Below are 26464 nucleotides of genomic sequence, written 5' to 3' on the forward strand. Positions count from 1 at the left end.
AAATCCTCTACAGGTTGTTACTGACAAACCTGACCTATTCACAAGCTATTAAAACTAATGAAGCACCCCTTAAAGAATCTCAGCTCTCAAAGGTGTATGAATGGAACATAACGAGGCACCTTTATGGAGGCAACTTGCACTATGGTCAACTGGCAAAAAGCAAAATCAAACTCGGGTAGGAAAAGAGCATAAGTACAGTGAAGACATGCCATACCTCATTGTTGCGTTGCTGCATGTCCAATTCTCTTATGCGGTAGGTGGTGCTGCTGTCCTTACTCTGTGCCTTGGCCTGAAGAGCCAGATTTTCCTTCTCCACAATGGCAAGCTGCCTCTGTACAGAGAAAGAGGAACCAAAACGCTACATGAAGATAATTGGATTTGTCTCAACTTCAAAGGGCCGAGACACTGCGCACAAAGGTGAAAAAGGTAATACATTTCTTACCACAGCATTGAAGAATACCAATGCACTTTAGGTTGTAATGATTGGTTACTTACGGGTCCCAGACATGGTGGGACCACTGAATACAACTAAACACTGTCTAATACATGTACTCAGAACAACACTAGCATGACAACTCCAACGTAACTGAATACTCCTGCAATGACGATCTCAATCTTGCCACAGTAAATTTCAAAAACTGACTCACTGCAAACTATTATTTGGATGCAAAAAAACCCATTTGAAAAAATCTTTTGTTAGCTATTCAGTTGAAGTTTCCCTTCTCTTTCACGAAGGTCACACTGGAATTTTCAAAGTTTCCAGGTAACCGAGTGTCTCAAAAATCGGGAATGTTCCCATTCGGTTGGACTGTTACCACTGGAACGCTGGCATTCCATTGGAACGTGCCCGCATCGCAGGCACGTTCCAGACCGTTCTAGGGAGCGTTCCGTTGGGAACGCGGGATCCCGGTGAACTGGTCCTGCAGTTACATTCACAATCAGGAAGAAAGATTTTTGGCATTCATTTCCTTGACCCTGTTCTGAAGGATGGCAGCTCGAACGTAGCATTTTGTGATTTACTCCTCATGAAGGTTAAGTTTTCTCCTGTTTTTCTTTTCCATATTCACCTAGGCATACATGTAGCTTACCATGCAATGACTTTAGAGTGTATCTGGACACCATTAATTTTATTGTGTTAATGTTAACATCTGTAAAGTAGTTAACCTACGCTCGTTTGTCATGGCAGGCTCCGTTTTTGGACATTGACTAAGTAAAGATTTGTACATGGGCGATATGAAGCTATCCGAATGGAGACATTCCGATGGGAATGCGTGTTCCCGTTAGACCGCTCTCACAAGGGAACACCGTTCCGTGTGGAACGTCGCATTCCCAACGGAACGGCTGACCCGATTCCAGAATGAGAACACTGCGTTCCAATGAGAACGTTCCGATCGTTCCGAATTTAGAGACGCTCTCTAAATAATGCATACTATCACATCTTTGAAACATCTTACACCAATGATTATCAACAGAGAGGGGTGCAAACAAGCAAATGCTGTCCATCAGGACTGCTACTCACAGTGAGATCCATAATGGTGCTCTGTGCTTTCTGAGCAGTCTGTTGAATTGTAGCTCGCTGCTTCTGGATATGGTTGCTGTGCAGTTTTTGATTTTGCTGTGAGAAAACACAGTTGGAGTTATATTGAAAACGAACAAACTAAAGGGTTGTCTACAGTTTAAATTTTGCTTAAATACTGCAACTGGGAACTAGCAAGAATACATCAATGTCGCCACATAAAGTAGTGCAACAGAACCAAACCAAAAATTATCAAACATGGCACTTTCAAGCAGAACCAAACCGAACTGGTCGGTTTGAACGTTCAGCTTTAATACGGCATAGCAATAATAGTGCACGGAATGCATGCAAAAAATTGATAAAAAAGTTTACAAACCAAAAAGTGGATAACGGTTATGCCACACCTGTTCTCCGCACATGTGTGTGTACACATATCTACATGTATGTTTTGTAAATGTCCATGTACGTGCGTACATATACAGTAAATTTATGATGGCCCCACATCACACGATGGTTATAAAAAGCATGTGGTGAGAATTCACTAATGATCAACCAAGAACATGCAATGTGTGGCATTTCCGCTGCTTAATTTACAATGCTAAATTCTCCCTACATCCTCTTGTGCTTATGTACATGTATATTTAGATGTACATTATGTATGAAGATCTCCAAACACCACACCCTTGCGTTCAATATTAGGCCAATGATGTCATAAAAGATCGTGCAAAATGAATTTTGATTGGTTGCTGATCATAGTTGGACTCATGCTCGATTGAAGGCAACTTCGGAGGAAAACCCCTATTTTGCCAGGTGGAGCAGCACTCCATCATGCTACTGGCTTTGGTGCCCAGGGTGGCTCAACTTGCTTTTTGTTTGGTGAAAGCCATAGTATGTATACACTGTAATGGAATTTTGCCAGATCTCTTAGTTGTTCACAATTTCAACTAACATAATGCTGTTATCTGTTTCAAAAAAGACTGATGCAAAATCGCCTCTTAGGCCATGTGGGTGCTGTTCTGGAAAAGAATGCTGACTTGATACTAAGGTTCTTTGAATATACCGAAGACTTGATACTAAGGTTCTTTGAATATACCGAAGACTTGTTACTAAGGTTCTTTGAATATACCGAAGACTTGATACTAAGGTTCTTTGAATATACCGAAGACTTGATACTAAGGTTCTTTGAATATACCGAAGACTTGATACTAAGGTTCTTTGAATATACTGAAGACTTGATGCTAAGGTTCCTTGAATGTACCGAAGACTTGATACTAAGGTTCTTTGAATATACCGAAGACTGATACTAAGGTTCTTTGAATATACCGAAGACTTGATAATAAGGTTCTTTGAATATACCGAAGACTTGATACTAAGGTTCTTTGAATATACCGAAGACTTGATACTAAGGTTCTTTGAATATACCGAAGACTTGATACTAAGGTTCTTTGAATATACCGAAGACTTGATACGAAGGTTCTTTGAATATACCGAAGACTTGATACTAAGGTTCTTTGAATATACCGAATGCCATAGTTTGGTACATAGTTATTTAGTTGTACACCTGTTTCGTGAAAAACAACGAAAACATGATTTGCTCAAAATCTAATTTGATCTTGTATCCTGTTGTTGGGAAGTTGGAAACTTCCATTTGAGCATGCTGTTTTTTCTGTTTTACATATCCTACAGTCGTTTTGTTGAGTCAAGTGTGGTCCAAACACAACTGCTTTGGTTGGCTAAGGGGACTTTTAACCCCTAAATAAACTTTTGGGAAACAGAAAAATCGAAGGATAGGAGATGGAGAAGGACATTCATTGTTTGTATTAACCCTCCTATGTGGAAGTCACTCTTTGGGTCATTTGGTAAACACCTCAAAGAAGCACAGCTGTGTTGTGTTGTGCACTGCACCAACTGTCCCTCACAGGAGTATCAGATTGCACTTTTGTGCTGCCCAACAACTGTGCTTCACTGTTTCATGTGCATCATTGTGCAGTAAACCAAATGCAGTGAAGAGGACTGCACAAAAGACCCTGGGACATTTTGTGCTGACAATCTACTGTGTACACACTGAACCTGTGCATGTTTGAGTTCCATATAGAAACTACATGCTCACCAGTGACTGTGGGCATTTGTGCACATTTGTGCTGTAAAACCATAGGAAGGTTAATGTATTTTATACACAGAAGTACTATGGCACATTTGTAGCGAGCTCTTCAATGTCTCAATGTCTCGTACATGTGTGAACATGTCCGAACCCGAACTGAAGTTCGCCAAAAAATTACCGCACCCATACCACACCTTGGCACTTATTTGCAGCACTAACACACAGGCAGAAAGTCTGCATGTATTAGGCTGTTCATGGCCAAGTCAAATACACAACATACAAACAAAGCTGAAAACAGCAAGCAAAATGCTGAAATGTAAACAGTTCACATAATCTTATACAGATAAAGTTAAAATCAAGAGTAAAAATCTAAACAAAAAGAGCTAAAACTGGCTTAAAATGTGAATTCTCACCATCCTGGAAATGTCACAAAACCTATTCTTTAAATTTTCTTCATGTACTGTACACCGTTAATACCTCAAAACTGCAACATCCTACCAGAATTTCAATTACAAGTAATTTGGTTTATTTTTTTCATGTAGAAACAATATTTTTAAATTCTACAGCAACTAACTTACCTGCATTTGTTCTTGCACAACCTGGTTAACTTGCTGGTGTTGCTGTCTCTGCAGCTGAAGTTGCTGCTGCACTGTCACATGCTGCCGCTGTTCATCATCAGCCCTTCTCTTTAGCTGCAGCTGTAGTCTTTGCTGGTGCAGCTGTTGCTGTATCTGCTGTTGTTTCTGCTGTTGCTGCAGCAGCAGTTTCTGCTGCTGCTGCTGCTGTTTCAGTTGAGCTTGCTGTTGTTGCAACTGCTGGGCTTGCTGTTGTTGCAACTGCTGGGCTTGGTGTTGTTGCAGCTGCTGGACTTGCTGTTGCTGCAAGTGCCGAGCTTGCTGTTGCTGCAACTGCTGGGCTTGCTGTAGCTGCTGGGCTTGCTGAAGTTGCTGCTGCTTCTGAATTTGCTGCAGTTGTTGCTGTTGTAGAGAAGCAAGCTGCATGGCTGTGATGGCATTTGATGGCATCCTCTCTCCCTACAAGTGAGTATGTGCACAAGATAATTGCCAGGAGACAAAGTGGTGCCTCACATCTGACCCCCCCTCCCCTGGAAATTTTTATTTTGCAGCATGAAAGTGTAAGAATGACATGAAAAATAATATGGCAAAAACATCTTTTTCCTTCCACGATTTAGAAAACAGCAATTACACTTTGGAAAGACAGATATGAAGGTCCATCCACAGGGCTAGGGTCTCCAACTCCCAAAATGCCATTGGTTATCTTTAAAGTGGGTAAGGTAAAGTTTTTAGTTTCAAGCCTTTTTAAATATAGTAGAAACTAGACCATTATCATAATCTAAACGATAACAAGATCCGACACTTGTGACTTGAATTCTGACTGGAGGTTAGGTGTTTGTCTTGTGAGGTCTTGTAGGGTTCTCTTGTGAGCTAAGATGTTTCCCTTGTTAACAATGAATAGTGACCTAGATATAAAGTCAATTTGCTGCCTCCAATTTAATAGTCTAAGTGACTTGTACTCTGTAGCTATCTTTAACATCTCCAAATCCCTGCATATCATAAAGTTACAATAATTAAACAAAGTGAAATACGTGCCTGAGGCTGTGGCAACCTGTCACCAGGCAAGCCTGCCTGGGTGGCTGTTGGGTAGTAGATCCCGCCAAGTTGTTGTGATGCTACTGGAACTGCCATTCTCTGCAGAATGGGGGCAATACCGGCAATCTGTGGGACACCAGGGAGACTACTTCCAGGTGCCTGTCCTGCAGGAGTGCCATGTACACTGGTACTGGAGCTCACAAACGTCTGAATACCAGCGATTATGCTTTGGCTGTTGAACTGGGCTTTAGTATTGGGCGTGGCAAGCGATGCCGGCTTCAAGGCAGGGGGTGCGGCAGCCTGAGAGAAGGCCACCTGCTGGCCAGAGGACACTGATTGCATTGGCGGCACAGGGGGTATTCTGGTCACAGGGAGTCTCTGGTTGGTGTAGGATGGGGGGCAATTTGGCGCTCCCACTGTTTTGTTTGGGGGTGCTGTGACCGTTACAAGCTGGGGAGGCATTCCAGGGGCTTTTGGCTGCTGCTGCAGCTGCTGTGGCACAGGTGCCTGAGTTCTTGGTCTCACCAGCTGTGAAGGTCTCAGCTGCTGTTGACTGGTGGGCTGTTGTTGGAAGGTTGGTCTCTTGGTAGTTAATCCCTGAGTATTTCCTGAGGCAATGCTCTGTGGTCTGGTTACCTGCCCCTGACCTGGATATGGCGGTGGTAACTTAGCTTGAGAAGAAATTGCAACATGGGTAGCGGCTCCTGAGGGCTGTTTTGGAGTGGGACCCACCTTTTCAGAGATTTTGGGTTCGTCTGAGTCATCCGTAAGGTCTATGCACTCGAGCTCTTGGACAGCTTTTGCTGCATGGGGATTGGCAGTTCTCGCTGTCTTCACCTGTTGCATTGCTTGTTGCTGCTTAACTTGCAGTGATAGCTTCTGTGAGGTTTGCTTTTGAAGGGATGGAGCTTTGCCACTTGGGGAAACAGCATGGGGTGATGCTCCTACATGCTGTGATGATGGAGTGGAGGCTTTTGAAGAAGGGGTCTGAGCCCGAGGCGATGGGATTTGAGGTGGCTGGGGTGTCTTCACGCGAGGCGATGGCACCTGCTTCTTCACAGCAACCACCTGAACAGAACTACTGGTTTCTTGACCTTCAGGCGTGGATGCTTTCTTAGGATTTGTGATCGCAATGGGAATTTCTGCGGCTGTTGAAGCTGCTTGGGTTGCAGGCTCAGGTCTTGGGGCAGGTGCTGGTGATTCCTTGATGGGAGGTGCACCATAGTCATTTGATCCTGTCTGAGGTACAGTTGGAGTAGAAGCCACAGTAGGAGTAGGAGCTGGAGCTACAGTGGGAGTGGGAGCTGGAGTAGGAGCCACAGTAGAAGCAGGTGCCACAGTGGGAGCAGGTGCTACAGTGGGAGCAGGTGCAACAGGGGGAGCAGGTGCAACAGTGGGAACAGGTACCATGGCTGTATGTCCAGGTGCCAGAGATGTAGGTGCAGGTGCATCACTGGTTGCAAGCTCTGCAGTTCCTGCTGCCTTTTCCAAAGTTGGAACAGTGACACCTGTTGGCAATTCAGTGACCTTGTATGAAGGTGCTGCTGCATTTATAAGAGATGCAGAACTGACAGTTGTCTCCTGAGAAACCACTGTGCTAGCAGTTGTAGTGGTAGAAGGGGTAGATCTAAAACCAAAAGCTGGTGGTACCCTTACAGTTGAACCTGCTTGCTGAGGAATTGGTGTAGTCTTAGTTACAGAGACTGTAGGAGACTCCTGAAGAGAAACACAAAAACAAGACGATCAGGATGGCACAGTGTCATCCATTATTAACGAATGGTCCTATCCATCAAAAGGATATATCCACTTACTCTGTACAATTATTCTACTCCCCTGCTACAAACCTACAATGCTTGTAAATTGCAGGTAGATTCCAACTGTGCAGGCAGTCATGCGAGTCATAAATGCTAACCCCTACAAGCTCAAACGTAAAGATTCTACGAATGTTCAGAAAACTTCCCTTCTTTGTTACCTTGCTGATGGACTCAGCTTTTGCCTGTGTCTGTGGTGGAACCTCAACAACCTCAGGGGAAGCACTCCTCACTGGAGAATCACCCCCAACAGGTGGAGCTTCCAGGGGCTGGTCCCTGGAGACAGGCCGACTTCCAGCGTTTGCTTCCACACAGGCATTTGGAATGTCTGGTTTTTTAGAGGCTACTTTTTGAGGTTCGTCCAACTTTTCTGGTTGTGGTTCTGGAGTGGCTTTCCGAGATTTTGCAGAGTCAAGGGCAACCGGTTGCTGTGTAAAGTCCTTGCTATCATACTGTGTCCCAGTAGAAACATTTTCCTTGATAATGCCCTGAAAGACAGGAAAATGATCAGTTATACAGGTTCGGATGTATGCAGTGCAGCTGGAATCAAATAGAAAGAGTATGTACAGTATCATGAAATATCATATACATGTATATTCCAGTCCAAGAAACTAGTCTAAACTTTTTTGCAACTGAAAAGCATTAGCACCTCCAAAGCACAACTAAAACTGTTAACCCCTTCATGCCGGGACGTGGATAGAGCAACCGGGACGCTCGAGCGAACACGGTGAAAGAAGGCAGACCCTGGCTCTTGTATATATGGTAATTGGTCTTTGTGCGTAGCCCAGAAATGAAAAGACCAAATATGCATCATAATCACCAGCTTCACAATAGTCCCCATTTTGAAGAGAGGCAACGGGAATGTGGAAGCTTGAGTAGAGCTGCATGCCACCGAACAATCAGCCTTTTCACCGTGTAATTCAAAGTGTGCAGAGCATGCAGGGCCACAAACCGAGAATCTGCAGTTTGGCAGGTGGCCTTCGTGGCCAAGCGAGGCTGGAAGTCGGCTTTCGGGAAGAAATTCCCATCGTCAAGGGGTTAAAGGTATTGTAGTTCTTTGTGATAGATCCTACAAACAGCCCAAGGGAAGTTATCTGGGCTCTTTGGATGTTGAATGATTAGCAATTTGTGTTTCAGAGCATCAAATGTAGAAATTCACTGTGATAAAGCTTGGCAGATGTGGACTATCAAAATCTGTGGAACTTGAACTGCTGGTGAAATAATTTCATCACTAACGACTCTCAGACGTTTTCCTCAAAGACTTCAGCAGGGTTTTTGGTTGGATGATCATCTTCACAAAATCGGACACTAGTAGGGCCAATTTCAAGAGCAGACAAGCAATGTTTACCTTATCTTGCAGTTTCCCCTCTGAGGTCTCCAGTTGCTCCTGCAGTTTGGACATCTCTGTTCTCAGGCCATCCTTCTCCGACTGTGTCTTGGCCAGCTCCTCTTGCACAGTGTTCAGGTGGGCCTGCAGCTCCACGGCTCGGGCCTTCCAGGCCTGCTCCCCTTTGTTGGCCACCTCCATCTGCCGCTGCAATAGCTCCAGCTTGGACTGCAGAGCTGCCTGGGCATTCTTCTCAATCAAAAGTCTCAAATCCTAGAGATGGGGAGTGGGAATCGCATAATGCACCTGTGCCAAACCAAATCAAGACTTTTGCTCCCCAAACCCCTGAACCTGTCATTTTATCAAAATATCTATAACAGTCAGCACCGTGTTTTCATATATTCAAGCAGTAATCATACTTTTTAACTCAGTGTTATAGTCCAGTCCATCATATGTCCTTTCACAAGGATTCTCACAAGACCAGTCATAATTAGCTGGGTGAATAATGACAATGGAATGCTTTTGCCACAATTTAATTGAATAGATTGGATGACCTGGGATGGACTTGACCACAACAATGTCCTGAATTACTGTTCGGCACAGAAATGCCTTGGGCATTCTACACTTGGTCAAAGGTTCTACCAACCCAAGTAGCTCTGCATTAAGGCCCAGTATGGGAAAGTCTTCAAACCACCTTGTCTGTAACACTCTGTACGTGTATGTAATCTGAGGCTATGACTAACTTGGCGGTGAGAAGTTCTAACAGATTGCTTGACATCTAGGTTGGTATTAACATTTCAGGGCTGTAATTCACAAGATTAACTCTTGATGGTGACACTGCAAACATCTTTCAAGTAAGCAAAAATCTGCATGCAGTCAATAGTATTCTGCTAATTCAACCATTCAATGTCAAAGATTACCTTTATGCTGATTTGTTTCGGTTTTTTGTCACGCTGACTTGGTCTAGCTGAGCTTTGTGGAATGGGAACTGGAGATGGTGATGTCGATGCAGGCCTTCGTGTCAGAGCAGCCAATTTGCTTTTGGAAATCTCTGCTTTGACCGAGCAATTTCCAATAGTTGAAGACGACTCTTCTTTGAACTTTGGTTGAGAGGAGCTTTCTTTGGCTGGACAAAGTGGTGGTTTTGCTGGTTTCGTGGATGACGGTGGAACAGGAGAAATGCTGGGCTTAAGTGCCACTGGTCGATTAACAGCACTGATATCCAGAATTTCAGTTTTTGGGTGTACACTGCTGACTGACTTTTCTGTGTCAGTGGACTTACCCTCCGTATTGGGAAGAGTCAAAGATCCTTCCACTTTTTGGTCTAAATTGCTAGCATCACAATCCTTTGTAACAGTCCTGGCATTGGCAGCTTCTGTTGTCTTCACATCTTTGCAAGTCTCCGCAACACTTGCTTTCAGGTCAGCTGTACAGAGGAATGCATTTGTTAGTTAAGATAGGCTAACATGTGCCAACAGCAAAAGACTACTACCAATTATGACAAGGGCATTACTGTTGCCAAGCAAAATCCTGACACACTGCTTGACATGTTCTTACACAGCAAAGGGTAGGAACACTTACATGTACTGCACATGCACATGTATATGCAAACCTATGTGGTCTTTGCTTAGTTGTTGGGTGCATAGTGGCACTTGCTTTCAGCTGTCTTCCCAGCTTCTGTCACAAGTGACAGGGTACATGTACTTATGCAAGGAACATTTTTCAGAAACCTGCCCTCCGGATCCCCAAGTAATGGGTACCCATCTTCACAATTTGGAGAGTAAGTGACACAGACATTTTGCCCATGGAGCTGATATGGTTCAAACTGTAAACATGGTAAACTGTGGACTGCAACAATTTCAAATTTCAATTTAAAAGCGATTGTTGATGTCCTATTGTATGAAGGTGATAAAGTAGCAACTAAAGATAGGGGAAACTGTTGAGCTCCTGACATGTGGCTCCTTACCTGGTATATATGTACACTTCAAATACACATACATGTACGTGTACAGTACTCTCAATTTTCTTGTACCTTTTGATAGGTGAGGGCTCTTCAATTCATTTTTTTGGATGCTACATGTACCAAGTTTCCTTTATCAAATTTGTGCGTTCAAATTTAGGCTTGATGATGTACATAAATTAACAAGGCTTGTTTTTCTTAACAATTACAGTACAAAACCTTGTTATTGACAACTACAACTTCTACAGGAATGTCTATTTGCATCAGAGCACCAGGCTTTTCCGCATTTAACATTTCCGAAATACACAAATACTTCAATATCTCCAAGGTAATACCCTCTTTAGACATTACCCATGTACACGTAGATAAACCCTTACATGTCTTTTGCCAAGTACCGTACTGTTTGAGAGAAGGTAATCTTCTCATGTAGACCTACTGGTACAACCTCACGAATTAAACTTGCAAGGTCTCACCGCATGCACAGCCAACAATATGAATGTACGTATGATGCTCCACGCGAGAATTGCTGTAGTTTAGGACAAGAGGTCACCATGTGTACAGTCCATACAAGTAGCGTAAACATCACCAAATTATCAAAATAAATAACTTCACATACATATACTTAGCGTGTATGAACAATACAATGATTCTAATGCCTTGGACAATGAATGGTGCTGATTACTCATCATTTAAGGCTTATTTCAGGACTCTATCTGTTAAGATTGATTTTAAATGATTTTTGAACAATCAAAGGTCACTTTGTTGTAATTCATGACATCATAAGTTTGGTTTCATCTTTGTATTGGGTCTTTGCTTGGTGTAACTTTGATAAAAATATGACATCACCAAATGGCCCGAATGACCCCTTATTAAACTTGTACAAAGTGCTAAATTCAATGGGCTAATATTAACAATCAATGAAAAACACTTGATGGTCATTATGTCATTGTTCCGGGACCATCTACTTGTATACAAAAGGGTCCATCAATGGCGTAAGTTTGGAGAAGGTCTGAAGCTGGAAAGAACTAAAGTCATGGGTGGAAGCTACACGCACAAAGTGAACAGGATTTTGTGAAGAAAAAACCAGTGAAGGAAAAGATACAATAGTAATACATGTAGCTTCTCTCCATTATGTGAAAAAGCCAACTACCTAAGCAGCTAATCACCTGAATGGGAAAGGAAAGATGTTAAAAAAAGCTCTTTGCAGGTTTGAAAATTTGTAACACCAGACTATATTGAGACAAAAAATACCTTCACAGCCCTGTGTGCTTGCTCCATCCAGCTTAGGCTTTTTGTTTGTATTGTCTTCTGTCATGTCAACAGATGGGCTCCTTTGCCGTTTGCCAATCTTCACACCTGTTGGTCCAGATGTTTCATTTGCTGGGAGAGGTGCACTCAAGCTTTTCTCTTGTGTACAGGTTTCAGATGCCACATGGGCATGCTCTATACCTTTTAAAGCTCCATCAACAGCACTGGCTGAAACCCCCTTCTTACTGCTAACCATGGCTACAGTCAAGGAAGGGGGCTCTGCTAATTCGCAAATGGTGGCAGAAGTGGGATTCACCGAGGGAGGTGTGCCTGTTGAAACAGCTTCTTCATTGGATGAAGAGTTCCTGTCCTCTTTTTGGCACCCATCAGGAGTTTCTATAGTTTTGTTAACATCTCGCTGAGAAACTTCACTGATGATTTTCAACTCTGTAACAGAGTTCTCAGTTGGCTTGTTGGAGTCCTGGTCTTGATTGGCAACTCTACTACTGTGATCCATTGGTGACACCGCCTGAGCAAAAGAAAATATCTCTTAATTTTCTTTCTTAAGAGGTGCATGGTGTCTAAAATGTGGAATCAATCCAGCAGCAAGGTGATGATAATCCATTGTGTGTAAGGAAAATACTTTATAAAACTATTTGTTTTGTTTGAGGAAATCTGAACTTGCACATGTACATGTAATTATTAACAAAGCTGAAATACAATATGAAATTGAAAACCATGGTTGCCAAAATCGAAGAACAAGGTGAAAACTAGAATGGTAATGCTGCCATGGCGTGCTGCTTGTTATGAATTTGAATTCTTTTCCTGTAATAACAGGAAAGAAAGAGACATCCAAGTTATACAAATATGGTTACTAAATTAAACAAGAAAATTACGACCAAGCTTCATCAAAATTGTTTACAAGATTGGTTGAATGTACAAGATATTTTATTAACCTTAGCAATAAAATTTATTGTACTCTAAGACAAAAATCCTAGTTAGTGCTGTGTGCAGACTGTTGAAGGACGCCTGTCGTTTAAAGTAAATCAACAAAGACCACCAACAAGGGAGATACAGGAACAAAGGCTTCACAGTTCTTTACAGGAGAGAGGAATGCCTATAGAATGTGGGTCCAGAACAGTCAGACTAGACCTGGATGATTACATATAAGCAGTGCATTTGTGAGTTTAATGGATGCTGCATAAATAAAATTCCTCTGAAGTACACTTAAGCACTTTGTTTCCAACCCCATCATCATACCCTCTACAATTCTACCCCATCATCCATATCCCATCATCCCATATCTACCATGTCTACTTTGACTCCACCCCTAATCGCATCTATCTCCAATCCCACATCCACCTTATCTTTCCGTCCATATCCTACTCCACCCCTCCATCACCCTACCCATCTCTTACTCCACCCTTCCCCATCATCCTATCCATCTCTTACTCCACCCTTCCCCATCATCCTATCCATTTCCTACTCCACACCCTCCTCATCATCCTACCCATCTCCTACTCTGCCCCTTCTCCATCATCCTATCCATCTCTTACTCCACCCTTCTCCATCATCCTATCCATCTCTTACTCCACCCTTCCCCATCATCCTATCCATTTCCTACTCCACACCCTCCTCATCATCCTACCCATCTCCTACTCTGCCCCTTCTCCATCATCCTATCCATCTCTTACTCCGCCCCCTCCCCATCATCCCATCCATTTCCTACTCCACACCCTCCTCATCATCCTACCCATCTCCTACTCTTCCCCTTCCCCATCATCCTATCCATTTCCTACTCCACCCTCCCCATCTTCCTATCCATTTCCTGTTCCGCCCCCTCCCCATCATCCCATCCATTTCTACTCCGCATCCTCCCCATCTCTTACTCCGCCCCTTCTCCATCATCCTATCCATCTCTTACTCCGCCCCCTCCCAATCATCCTATCCATCTCTTACTCCACCCCCTCCCCATCATCCTATCCATCTCCTACACCACCCCCTCCCCATCATCCTATCCATCTCCTACACCACCCCCTCCCCATCATCCTATCCATCTCCTACACCACCCCCTCCCCATCATCCTATCCATCTCTTACTCCACCCCCTCCCCATCATCCTGTCCATCTCCTACTCCACCCCCTCCTCATCATCCTATCCATCTCCTACACCACCCCCTCCCCATCATCTTATCTATCTCCTACACCACCCCCTCCCCATCATCCTATCCATCTCCTACACCACCCCCTCCCCATCATCCTATCCATCTCCTACTCCACCCCCTCCCCATCATCCTATCCATCTCCTACACCACCCCCTCCCATCATCCTATCCATCTCTTACTCCGCCCCCTCCCCATCATCCTATCCATCTCCTACTCCACCCCCTCCCCATCATCCTATCCATCTCCTACTACACCCCTCCCCATCATCCTATCCATCTCCTACTCTTCCCCCTCCCCATCATCCTATCCATCTCCTACACCACCCCCTCCCCATCATCCTATCCATCTCCTACACCACCCCCTCCCCATCATCCTATCCATCTCTTACTCCGCCCCCTCCCCATCATCCTATCCATCTCCTACTCTACCCCCTCCCCATCATCTTATCTATCTCCTACACCACCCCCTCCCAATCATCCTATCCATCTCCTACTACACCCCTCCCCATCATCCTATCCATCTCCTACTCTTCCCCCTCCCCATCATCCTATCCATCTCCTACACCACCCCCTCCCCATCATCCTATCCATCTCCTACTCCACCCCCTCCCCATCATCCTATCCATCTCCTACTCCACCCCCTCCCCATCATCCTATCCATCTCCTACTCTGCCCCCTCCCCATCATCCTATCCATCTCCTACTCCACCCCCTCCCCATCATCCTATCCATCTCCTACACCACCCCCTCCCCATTATCCTATCCATCTCGTACTCTGCCCCCTCCCCATCATCCTATCCATCTCCTACTCTGCCCCCTCCCCATCATCCTATCCATCTCCTACTCCACCCCCTCCCCATCATCCTATCCATCTCCTACTCCACCCCCTCCCCATCTTCCTATCCATCTCCTACTCTGCCCCCTCCCCATCATCCTATCCATCTCCTACTCCACCCCCTCCCCATCATCCTATCCATCTCCTACACCACCCCCTCCCCATCATCCTATCCATCTCCTACTCCACCCCCTCCCCATCATCCTATCCATCTCCTACTCCACCCCCTCCCCATCATCCTATCCATCTCCTACTCTGCCCCCTCCCCATCATCCTATCCATCTCCTACTCCACCCCCTCATCCTATCCATCTCCTACACCACCCCCTCCCCATTATCCTATCCATCTCCTACTCCACCCCCTCCCCATTATCCTATCCATCTCCTACTCCACACCCTCCCCATCATTCCATTCATCTCCTACTCTGTCCCCTCCCCATCATTTCCTTCCCTTCTTATCTGGCTGTCCCATCATCCCACTAATCCAGCCCAACCATTACGTCAACCTTATCCAGCATTTCATCCACTTTCTACATACATGTACCTTGTCCCCATGATCCTCCTCCTACAGGTACCCCTCCCCAACAAACATCCTAATCTGTCACTAGGAGTCCCCCATCCCTTACATTTTTCCCACATACTGTACATCTGTATGTGTCTAAACACTGTCTATACACTGCAGGAGTGCTCAGTACATATGTATTATATGTACTACAGGGTAACAGGGTAACTAATGGGAACAGGAACATTCCAACTTTTGAGATGCTCCCTTAGTCAAGAATTTTGTCTTTACCAAGTTTGCACTTATTTACAGTAGGCTGTATATAATTAGCATGGCCTCTTCAGAAACAGTACATGTATATAAGTTGTTAGAACTGTCAAAACCAGACACTTCTTCCAACCAACCTGGCTGCCAATAGGCTTGAGACTGGTGCTAGTATTATGTTGTATATCACATTTTGTACCAAAGCAACCTACATGTACATGTAAATGCACTGTAGAACCGGGTACAGTTATGTTCAATACAATTTTTAATGAAGATGAGGTGCTCTATAATGTAACCATTCATTATCGATCCATAACATGATGCAAAAACAGGGAGGTCACCCTTGACAGGGCCAAAACTATTCAACTAAGGGAAAACAGACCAACACGTATACACGAATTACAAGAAGTGGCTGATTTACATGTACATGCATCAGGGTGAGTTTGCAGATGAAGAGGTGGCTAATTTATAAGTATAAGGGTCAACTAGAAGATTACAGTGCATAAAAATGTAACTGGTGCACAACTGTTATCTATCTTTACTTACATCATGGTATGTCGGATTCTCTGATAATTCCTGGGGTCCATCTTTCACTTTTGTAACTAGGGATGATACCTCCATGGGCTCAATCAAATCAACAGATTCTGCCAATTTTGCCACAGGAAGACTCTTCTCACTCATAGCAGTCTCCTTTTTCAAAGTTGGGACATCTTGATCAATATTTTGGGCCAAAAGCTGCTCTTCAGGAGGCTTTTGGGGGGTAGTCCTGTCATCAAGAGGCTGTCCAGTGCTTGGCAGTGAACACTGATTACTAGCATCTACATGAAAATTGGCACCTGAAGCTACACTGCGAAGTTCATATTGACACTTAGTTGACTGGCTTCTTGGTCCAGAGTCTCTTTGATCCTGTTGAACTATTCCACCGACTACCTTTTGTTCTGAGTCACTACCCTGCACACATTTAGGCACAGAAACACCACCTTCAATGCAACTAATTTTAATATCGTAGGATGCTTTAACAGGAGCATTTGGTCTTTCAGAGATATCTGATAACTGTGAGATGACGGAAATTGGTTCAACTGTGCTGTACGTAACCGAGGATGAAGCAACAGTTCTTGCTGTCTTGCTAGCTGAAGTACAATTATCTGGCTCCTGAGACAATGGCTGGATTGATGAAACTCTGTTGGGGGCAACATTACTGGTATGATTCTCCTCTACAAGACCATGGGGAACCTCAGCATTTGGGGCTGATGTTTTAGATGAGTCTGTCTTCTCACAGGGTGAATCCAATTCACTTTGGACAACACTAGCTTTGGGCGAGGAGGATGCACTTTTGTTCACTGAGGGGGCATCTTCTTTGGCCACAGAAGAGGATGGTTTTGGAAAGACTTTGTTGACGATAGACTTCAACTTTTGTCTGTTCTGCCAGGAAAAGGTCAGGGAACCCTCAATCACATCTTGTTTTACCTGAGGAGATGGAGACCTGGATACTTTATAAAGGTTACTCTCCTTTGGGGACGGTGAACGAGAAGACACAGCTACTTGGCCATGGCTGTTTTTGTCGCTGTCCTCATTTGTCTGCTTCACTGACGAAGCGGGCCTAGCTGGTGAGGAGATGGACTCTTCAGGCGAGTCAACATCCACCTGATCTGTTATCCCCTTGGCACTAATTGTTGACTGGGATTCTCTACCCCTTTCTTGAGGCACCCTAGCATGGGTACTTACATCTTCTGACTTGCTACCCTCTTTGGTTGTTCCCATGCTTAGCAAAGCCACAGCTTTTGCACGGTCTGCAACTGCTTTCTCGGCTAAAGACTTGACATAAATGTTTGTCTGTTTATTGCTCGAGCTGTTTTCATTTTTGGCACTGGTCTGACTGTCCTTTGACTTACTGGCAGAAGCAGCTGGCTCACTGGAACTGGTATGTGAGAACCCTGTGCTGTCCAGAAGATCTGTTTGATCTCTTGCTTCAGGACTCGCTTCAGGTACGTTTTTTGCAGCAGAATTTAATGCCAACTCTGCAGCAGGACTTCTTAGAATTTCAGTGCTGGTAAGCGCACTTTTCTCCTTTGATTGAGACAGGTTCCCAGCATCATTGGCATGAATTTTAGATGCAATATGTGATGGAGTTTCACTCTTGTCTAACTTGCAAGTGTTAGAGCTGCTGTCTGAATTGGGTTTAGCAGACAACTTGGAAGTGTTCTTTTCTGATGTCTCAGTCATGCAGTGTCTTTTTTCCTTTTCGCTCAACAAGGTGGACTCGGACTGCAGTCTTCTGTCTTTTTCAGGCTTGGAAGTTTCCTTGCTTTCACTTTCCTTTTCCTTCTCCAGTCCTTTCTTATCAGATGAATAAACTTCCTTTGGCAATGTATCCAATCTGCTGGAGTAATTTACAGTTACATTCCTGCCACTGTCTTTACTTACATTTGCCGGGCTAGGATCTTTTGAGCATGAAGCTAGCTTTGCTGTGGCCTTGTCTGTGTATCTGTCAAAGCGAGCAGCAAAGGAGGCACCTCTGTTGCTGAGAGATCCATCCCTCCAGCGTGGAATGTGCTCCTGATCTTCACGCTTGTGGTGACTCCCTTTCTTGTAAGTACTCCTCTGGTACAGGGAGTCTGGATCACCCTGCTGGTAACCTCGCGAGGCCTGAAAGCTTGTATCCCTCCTCTCATTGTGCCTTCCAAGACCTTCCCTAGAATTTTGTATCGCTGAGAAGTCATGTCGCTGATGTCCCTGAGATCTAGGTCGCTGGTGGTATTGATGATCACTATATCTTGTTGGTTCGCTTTGCCGATAGTCTCGGTCCTTCGATCGTGACCTCTCTCTGCCATTCAGAGCTAAGAGGTCTCTGTCTCTATCATAATGAAATGCACCCCGATCTCCACGAGAGGCGTATGTATCAGAGAGCCTTAGCCTCTTTTCTGGAAGTCTCCCAGGGTCTCTGCTGGAATTTGGGTAGTCCGACCTATTGGGTTGGAAATCTCTCACAAGCTGAGTAGTGGATTTCTTAGCAATCTGCTTTTTGGCTATTGGATGGGGCACTGATTGTCTCTCGCTCTGATATGCAGATGAGATCCCTGTCTTACTCCTTGCATCACCATTAGATTTTGTGTTCATACTAGACTTTCCTGCAACAGACAAAATGGCCATTAGCACCAATATTAACCCTTGCCTCTCTACAGGCCAGTAGTAGAGTTTAATCTTAAAACTCAAGAAATTTTGGATAGAACATTCTGGAATATGCCAAAATTCTGCAGCAGATTCTCAATACAAAGCTTGGCCTATTACGCGCGGATTACATGTAAAATTAATGGAAGTGGGTTCATACATGTACAATCCATAGTTAAACAAAGCAGCTACAACAAAGACTGAATAGTCTGAAAAATTCAGAAGTGAGATAACCCTGAGAATCAGGTCAAATTTAGAACACCTTGTTCTTTGGAAACCACTTTATTCCATACATATTTTCTACATGGTACCGGGATGTACAGTGTATGGGAATTTTCAGGAGAAAAGAAGTTTTGATTCCGGTTCATTTGATACTTACTTGGTTTTCTACCTCGCGCTACAGAATCCTTAACAAAGTAGCTACATGTACCAGGAAGCTTGCAGAGAATGATCCTCCTATAAAACAAAACACACACACACAAATCAAGCAACAATGCTCCTTTCTGTATTAAAGGGAAAACGGTCATATTTTCATTTCTGCATTTCAGGCACTTGTACATGTAATAACAGATATCAACATGAACAAATTAAGAAGGAATTTTCGACAAAAAGGATCTGTTGCAACATACACGTAATAAAGGAACAAACGCAAGCAAATATGGACCTTGGAAACACAAAATATTCCTTTTTAGAAACAAAAATGTCAAGATTTGACAAGGAAGTGGTACACCCAGATTCCAGAATAAGTCACAGGGCGTGGACGTGTAAAAGGATCTGTAAATGAACTGTGCGCAACTTATTTTATCCACAATTTCTGATGAGAAGAATTCCATTTGAGAGATTACCGGGTACATTTTAAAAACATGCAATGAGGACTGTCTGCAGACAAATTGGAAATGTACTAATTTTTCTATAAACAAGCACTGTAAAAATGAAAACACAAATCTGAAAGAATACCAGAAGCCTTCATTCACCACTGGAAAAGTTACTTATGTGGACCAAATGGTGGTTTTGGAAATTTTTTACTGTTCCATTTGTAGCTGAAGGCCCACTAAAGCTTGAGCTCTAGACTGGATCAATCAGCCCTCTCTGCCCATAATTCAGGACATTTCAAGACAGATCTCAGAAAAATTCATGTACGCATCTATCAACTTTTGCCCCTCCCCCAGGAATGCATTCTTAAGCGACCCCTTAATTGAATGAACAACACCCACATTGCTCATTTTGCTCTGGTTGAGAACATTTAGAAATTATTCAAATTTTGAATATTTTTAAATTTCAAATTTTGGTGACCCACCAACCCACCCCCCACTTAAAAAAACCCTGATTTTATTTCATTCAGTATTGTACATTATGCATGGTGGCGGCCATATTGTTTGCTGCGACCCAACGCGCGTGACCGCATGACAAATTCCTGTTACAGCATTCCCTGATATAATGTTCTTCTCAATATAAAAGCTCTTTTTTCGCATCCATGGCTGTTCTCCTGTTAACTGTGTACATTTAGTTTTGTTACAGCACTCTCTTTTACAGCACATTTCCAAATATTATGCCCCAGAAGAAGACGTGCAAAATATCGACATGAATGTTTTTTGTATTAAACTGCAGTGCATCAGCTGAAAATGGGTTGCCTTCATGGACCGACCCCTGCTTTGCTCGGTCCAACAGTCTAACAGAAAATCGGGCTTCACATCTTAGTTTTAGCAGGCTATCATCCTGAAATACTTCACCTTCAGAGTGCTGAAGGGATGTCATCATCTTGTGACAAGATATTCCAGGACTTGTTGCCTATATTATATACATGTAGTCATCCTGAGGATCTAAACAAGTTAGATGGAACTTCCAGAACTCTGTTAACAGAGTCACGTACTGGCGTGCAACCCACAGTGCCAATTCAGCCCAGTGGTGCAAATCTCCCAATCTGTAATTGTTGTGGAGGCTCCGCGAACAGTGGCAGAGCTACAGTAGGTTAAATCAAATACAGGCATTCAAAGAGACAGAAGAAACTGTGTATTCCATTGTATCCCTGTATCTTAATGAACCTGGATCTGCCCTTGTTCAATTCATCAGCAGCCCAAAATGTACTTTCCATTCTTTGCAACTGTACAAAGATAAATTTGTCTCTGCTCAATTACCTTGACTTCCAAGACCAGACCAGCAGGGACTCCTCCGGGTCAAACTTTAGCAACTTGACACTGCAAGCAGGAGTCTTGTGTTGCTGCTCAACAAATCCGCCCACGGTGTTCTTGGCTCTTTCAATTGATGGATACGTGTTACTGCATGCACTGTCTTTCGTTCTTTTGTCCAACGTTGTAGCCACCAAGTTAGTTTTCTCTTTTTGCAATGCTATGATTAAAAGATAAAAAATTAAACTGCATGCATGAATTACTGCTGCAAAACTGAAGATTTTTTTTTTAATCATCCCACATACATCGTTATTTGCCCTCTGAGAGAGCCAATGTGGTTCCCAGAGAAAAGCCTCAATTACCGGTAATTAAATCCACATTACATGTCTAACAGCTATCATGCTGCACCAACAAGTATCACATGTACATGTACATGTAAGCAGGTCTTTGATGCGCAAATGAGCTGAGCCTGAGCCCCCGTCATGTGCGAGGCACAACTCACTCAATTTACTTGTACCATCGAATGGAACTTCTACTTGCTGTGGAATGGAACTTCTATTCTTCTGGAGCAGCCATAACTGAATGTTGGGGGGGAATACTCATTGACATATTATCCCCTACCCACCAATCAGATGACAAATACATGTACACACATGTATTCAAGCATGTACACTTACATGTACATGTATGCAATGGAGAACTACTGGTTCATGTACATGTATTTTCAGCCACGTTTGAAATACCACACAGTCATTCAGTGTGGAAGGCACGACAGTTGCCATTCAGAAATTTTGCTGTTACCTGAACATGTACATATATTTTTGTTTTGTCACAGAGACTGGAAGGCTACACAGCACTTCTCATCATACATGTACACGTACTTGTACAAGTATGCCATTTAACTTACGAGCGAGTTTTTTAAAGTTAAACACTTATCCAGACGTTTTGCTTTCAAATGAAAACATAACAAATAAGTACCGGTAAGTGTGAAAATCTTGATCCCTTAAAACATTATTCCACCACTTTTCCCCGGATTACAATGAACCAAATAGTTTTCAAACACATTGAGCAGGACCAGTAGTCCATGAATTGGCTGTTAGCAACAAAAATCCTTTAATTTAAGCCACCAAGAATAATCCGCCAGCTTCACCAATAGATCTTGTGCACGGGGAAGCTATTTTTTATCATGTTCACTGACTCTATCATATCCAGCGTAATTTGTTAAATGGTGGTGATGTCAGACTATTTTGGGTTCTAAAACAAACTGTCTTTTTTTAAAATGTGAATTAAAATTTTTGATATACACGTACTGTGATTTACATGTATTACAAATATCAAATTATCACAAACAAAACCTGACATGAATTTGTACAAACTTTGACTTTTTTGCTGGTATTTTACCTAAGGTTCCCCAAATGAAAAGTTTTACATCACTTTCAATTCAGGATGGCTGACACACGAATGTACAGTCTACTGTGGCCAGCACAGGTGTTGTTTCTTGTTTATGTACACAGACATGTAGGTGTTGAGAAATCTTTGATAAGGCCGCATAACATTTCACGCACTGTATATTTTGATACCGGAGGGTCATTGGAATCCCTGGAATATCCCTCGCTGTGCAGCACAACCTTAGGCCCAATAAGCCCTGAGTAACAATCCTTGAAGCACCCCCTTTTTTAGGGATTAATTTTGCAGCATGGTGGTAATGATCAGGAATTTAGGGAACGAAAATAATCAAAGTGTTTGTGCTGACTTTGGTTTGTTTCTCAAAGCACATGTACATTTGAATTCAGTTAACTATTCATTTTATTCACCAAGAAAAGACCGATCAACAGCTCATCAACAAGTCTGGTCATTTAGAGAGTCATACATATACATACATTTCCATGTTAGCCTTTTCTCAAAAGAGACTTACTTTTTATGTAATAACAGAAACACGGTGAGGTACATGGAATTTGTGTGAAAAGTGTGATAACATGCAGAATTTATCCCAGGCTGACATTTACACTACAAATGTAAACAGCACAATCTACATGCACTGGTTTGTTTATATTGGTAATTCTCCACTCCGCTGAATTCTCATTTTACCTTTTCAACTTGATGCTAAACTTTCCTTAATCCAGTACCAGCAATCTTTTAAAATATTAATGTATTCAAGCACTCATTTCTAAGTGGTGGCTAGACAGCTACATGTAACCTTTTATTTTCCCAAACAGACAATCTGTTAACCCTCAGTACAGGTTCGCTTTTCTGTTAGGCTCAGCAGTGGAATTCCAAGGGCCGGGGAGTTGCCTCCTAGAAACATCTTACTTATTGAAAGCTTGAGACTTGAAGCTTTTCATGACGGAAGAAAAGCAATATTGGTACTATCATCTGACCAGGCTAAGAAGGAGGATGAGGTTTCCTATGGGTGAAGCAAATTTCAGTCGTTGAGGGTAAATATTCAACATTACACTCCCCCAGCCTCCCCTGACCCTGATATGTCACAGAAACTTGCCGTCTTTCCAAGGTGAAACACACATATTAGTAATATTTTTTTTAAGTAAAAAAAAAACAAAAAAAAAACCTATACCAGTACTTTACCTTGTTTAATGTGATTCTTCGTTCGCCGCCTCCTGTGAGCAAAAACACATAAAATGTATAGTCAGGGCCAGGCATTGGACCAATCACACATGCTCAATATATGCTGACCAAACTTGTTCACTGTGCAACAACTCAACTGCACTGTACAACTAGAAATAACAATACATGTATATATTGCTTGGCCATTTCATTATCTGTGTGTGGAGAAGCAAAACGTACCTAAAAATGCAAAATGGTAATTGCAAATAGCGACAACAGCATGGGAGCAACTGATGCACTTGTACGCAAATACACACGTACCTTACACGTACAACACATTGTGCTTTTATACTTCTACTTTCCCAATCGTCTTCCTTGACCACTTGTCGACAATTTTATTTTGGAATGAAAATCCCACTTTCGAAAAGGGAAAGATGTATCAGCTAACTACAGCAAAATACTTGTACATGTACAATAGAGACTGACCACTGAAAGTCATTTGCACTATGAACACATACTGGAGGGCAATATTCTAAACGCATCTAAAAATTTACAAAAATAACAGGACCAACCACAAAGCAATAACTGTAACTTTTTTGTAAAACAGCCAAGTTCAAGTTTAACACAGAGTCCATCCCCATGGGCTGGGACACTGTGTACATGCCGCAGAAAACAAAGGGGATATCAGGTGTGCTACCATCGAGGGCTCAGGGGTACAGTTGACCTTCTATTACCACTGACCATGCATACATTTAGATTGTCTGATCTTGTTTTTCACATCCTCCAGTGTCAACACCAGCAATGGGAGGATCTGGATCCAGCCTACATGTACATGTTTTTTTCACTTGGGTCTCGATGTTCAAGGCTGCTTTTGTCTCACACATTACACACTGATTCTAGCGAATTGCTTCTACAAGTATGTCCACTTGAGAGACCATTGTGAAAGGAAACCATTTGCCAGTTCCTTTCTATACTTGAACTTTTAAAGGGCACCCAACCGTAACATACAATGTAACTTTGGCTGATGGGCTCTACCAGTACATGTACTGTGCCTTCCGCAATCCTGCAAAATTCCCCCCCCCCAACCTCCTGGTGGACATTACTCTGGATAGATTAGGGATTGAACCTTTAACCTACAGACCGGCAAGTTTATAGAATTACGAATCAAAGTGGTAAATATGTTTAATCCCTATAACTTCAAAATGCTGTGGCACTGTGCTAACTTCAAACTACATGTACAGATGTACATGTAGCAAGGTTTCTGTGGTCCCACATGCAACACAAACAACATGGTGCTGACAACAAGACTTCTCGTAACTGGTCGCATGTAACACGTACAGTCAGTCCATTCAGGATGTTGCAATGTAAAACAGCTGCACATGTATAGGCCTAAAGCTTAAAAACCTGCATCATTCTTGATATATTCATATTCCTTTCATATTCCGTTTCAATGATTTATGCTGGTGACAGAGGAAGACAGCGGCATGATACGATACGTGTTCGGCATACTAGCATGCCATTTGAAACTGTGGAGCAAACATGGTTACCATTATAAAAACTCTGGGTTTGCAATGCTCTGTCCAACTTACACATGCAAAATACTTTGGTCAAAGTCCTAGTGAAAGAGAGAGTTTTTCAAGATGAATGCCTCCATTGAATACAACAGTGGATCTAGAGCACCTTAAGTTCGGGCACTATGCACATTCCATGTTTGAACAAAGACTACTACAGGGCTAGGCATGCATGTGCCTTGGGTAGATGGTTTCCTGTAACTGAATAGCAACATGCAAATAAAAGGGAAGTGGACTTTTCATTTGAGGGAACCACAGCTCCATTGCAAAGCTGGCGTTGCAGATGCATTTACCGGCACCCACTCTGTGGAAATGAGTCACAAGTCACCACGACCACTTTTGAGTTTTAGTTTGTAATCTGATTGAGGAAACTGAGCTCTTTGTTACGACATGTCACTCAGTTTGGAATGATGGAAATGGATGTTGTGTAGATTATTTTAAAACGAGGATTCCTACTGCTTAAACACTGTGCAAGATTCTTTCAATGGCCTTTAAATCAAAAGTGGCTCTGGCGACAAGTGACTCATTTTTGCAGAGTGTGGGTCACATACATGTAAATGATTGTACAAAGTAAAAAATCTATAGTTTAGGCAATTCTGGCTTTTTATGTGCGGAGATAATGCCTCTCTTTAAGAGTATAGCCGCCAGCAAAAGTCCATAATGAAACTACTACTGCTGATCTCATGAAACAAACTTGCTTTTGCTTTCAACTAAACAATTTCAGAGCTGCCACATACCGGTACATGTACATGTAATTCTTACTGTACTACTCTGTAAAAGGGCACACGATTTCTGATCATCTTTACAAAATAAATTGCTTGGGCACAATGTAATCACATGTCCTTGCTCTATGATGTAATCTGCCAACAAAGGCATGAAACACCTTTCACAACCCGCAAGAAATTCTTCCGCGCCAGTGGAGGCAATTTTGCAAAATGCATGACAACACCAGCTGAGAAACCACACGGCATGAACATTAATTTCCTGCCACAAGGCAGTCCAGCTGTGGGAAGGCAGAAAGAAAACTGGCATGCTGCCAAAGACGTCACTCGGGTTTCAGTTTTCCCCGTGTGGGAAGAGGTACTGGATCACCCCATGCTGCAAGAGCTAATCAGAATGGCTTGGGGGTTTTGCTGTTCATGCAGTGGCTGCATGCTCAGACAGCTTGTTCCCTCAACAGGAAATATGGCGCCTGTAAAACCGGTAACCATCACTGGAGAATTAACGTGGGAAAAAATAATGCCCTCAGATCTCATAGGACCTTCTCTGGATTATCACTGCCTGCTAGAGCTTATGCTATCAAATAGCACGACTGATCAATTTCTAGTGTCTGAGTATCCAGTACATTTATCTTATCTCTGAAACTTCATCTTGCATGTACTTGTCCAATGAAGCTTGATAATAAGTTGATTTCATTGCCCACAAACGAATTGTTCTTAAATTCCGCGGTTCTCAATTCAAGTTTAAAGCATTTGAAAAAGTATGGGACCTTTATCATGGCGACACATTTCACTTTATTCTTTCCTCAATTTTGCAAATCAGATTCCACATTGCCACTTCGTGTACAACTACGCACATTCCAGTCCTTTTAAACACATTTTTTTTTCTACCTCACAAGTACATGTACATGTATTTGTGCGCTAGAACTTCAGATGTTTCCAACACTGCCTTCTTGCTTTCTTACTGTTTGGGGAGAGAATTG

General features: G+C 42.9%; 1 protein-coding gene across 1 annotated transcript in view; it reads right to left on the minus strand.

Annotated features, from left to right (window-relative positions):
- The window catches only part of LOC110980358 (uncharacterized), a 37497-nt gene that overhangs the window by 2004 nt on the left and 9029 nt on the right, over nt 1-26464 (minus strand). Inside the window, exons 4-14 of the mRNA XM_022236968.2 lie at nt 20639-20849; nt 18883-18959; nt 15882-18463; nt 11577-12102; nt 9286-9791; nt 8387-8638; nt 7200-7526; nt 5228-6943; nt 4196-4651; nt 1520-1615; nt 215-331 (exon numbers count right to left, since the gene is read on the minus strand). Coding sequence (XP_022092660.2) covers nt 215-331; nt 1520-1615; nt 4196-4651; nt 5228-6943; nt 7200-7526; nt 8387-8638; nt 9286-9791; nt 11577-12102; nt 15882-18463; nt 18883-18959; nt 20639-20849 — 6866 coding nt within the window. The remainder of the gene's footprint in view (nt 1-214; nt 332-1519; nt 1616-4195; nt 4652-5227; nt 6944-7199; nt 7527-8386; nt 8639-9285; nt 9792-11576; nt 12103-15881; nt 18464-18882; nt 18960-20638; nt 20850-26464) is intronic.

The sequence above is a fragment of the Acanthaster planci genome, linkage group LG07 (assembly GCF_054643075.1).
Source record: "Acanthaster planci isolate LZ-2023a linkage group LG07, COTS_SCS, whole genome shotgun sequence".
Classification (NCBI taxonomy): domain Eukaryota; kingdom Metazoa; phylum Echinodermata; class Asteroidea; order Valvatida; family Acanthasteridae; genus Acanthaster; species Acanthaster planci.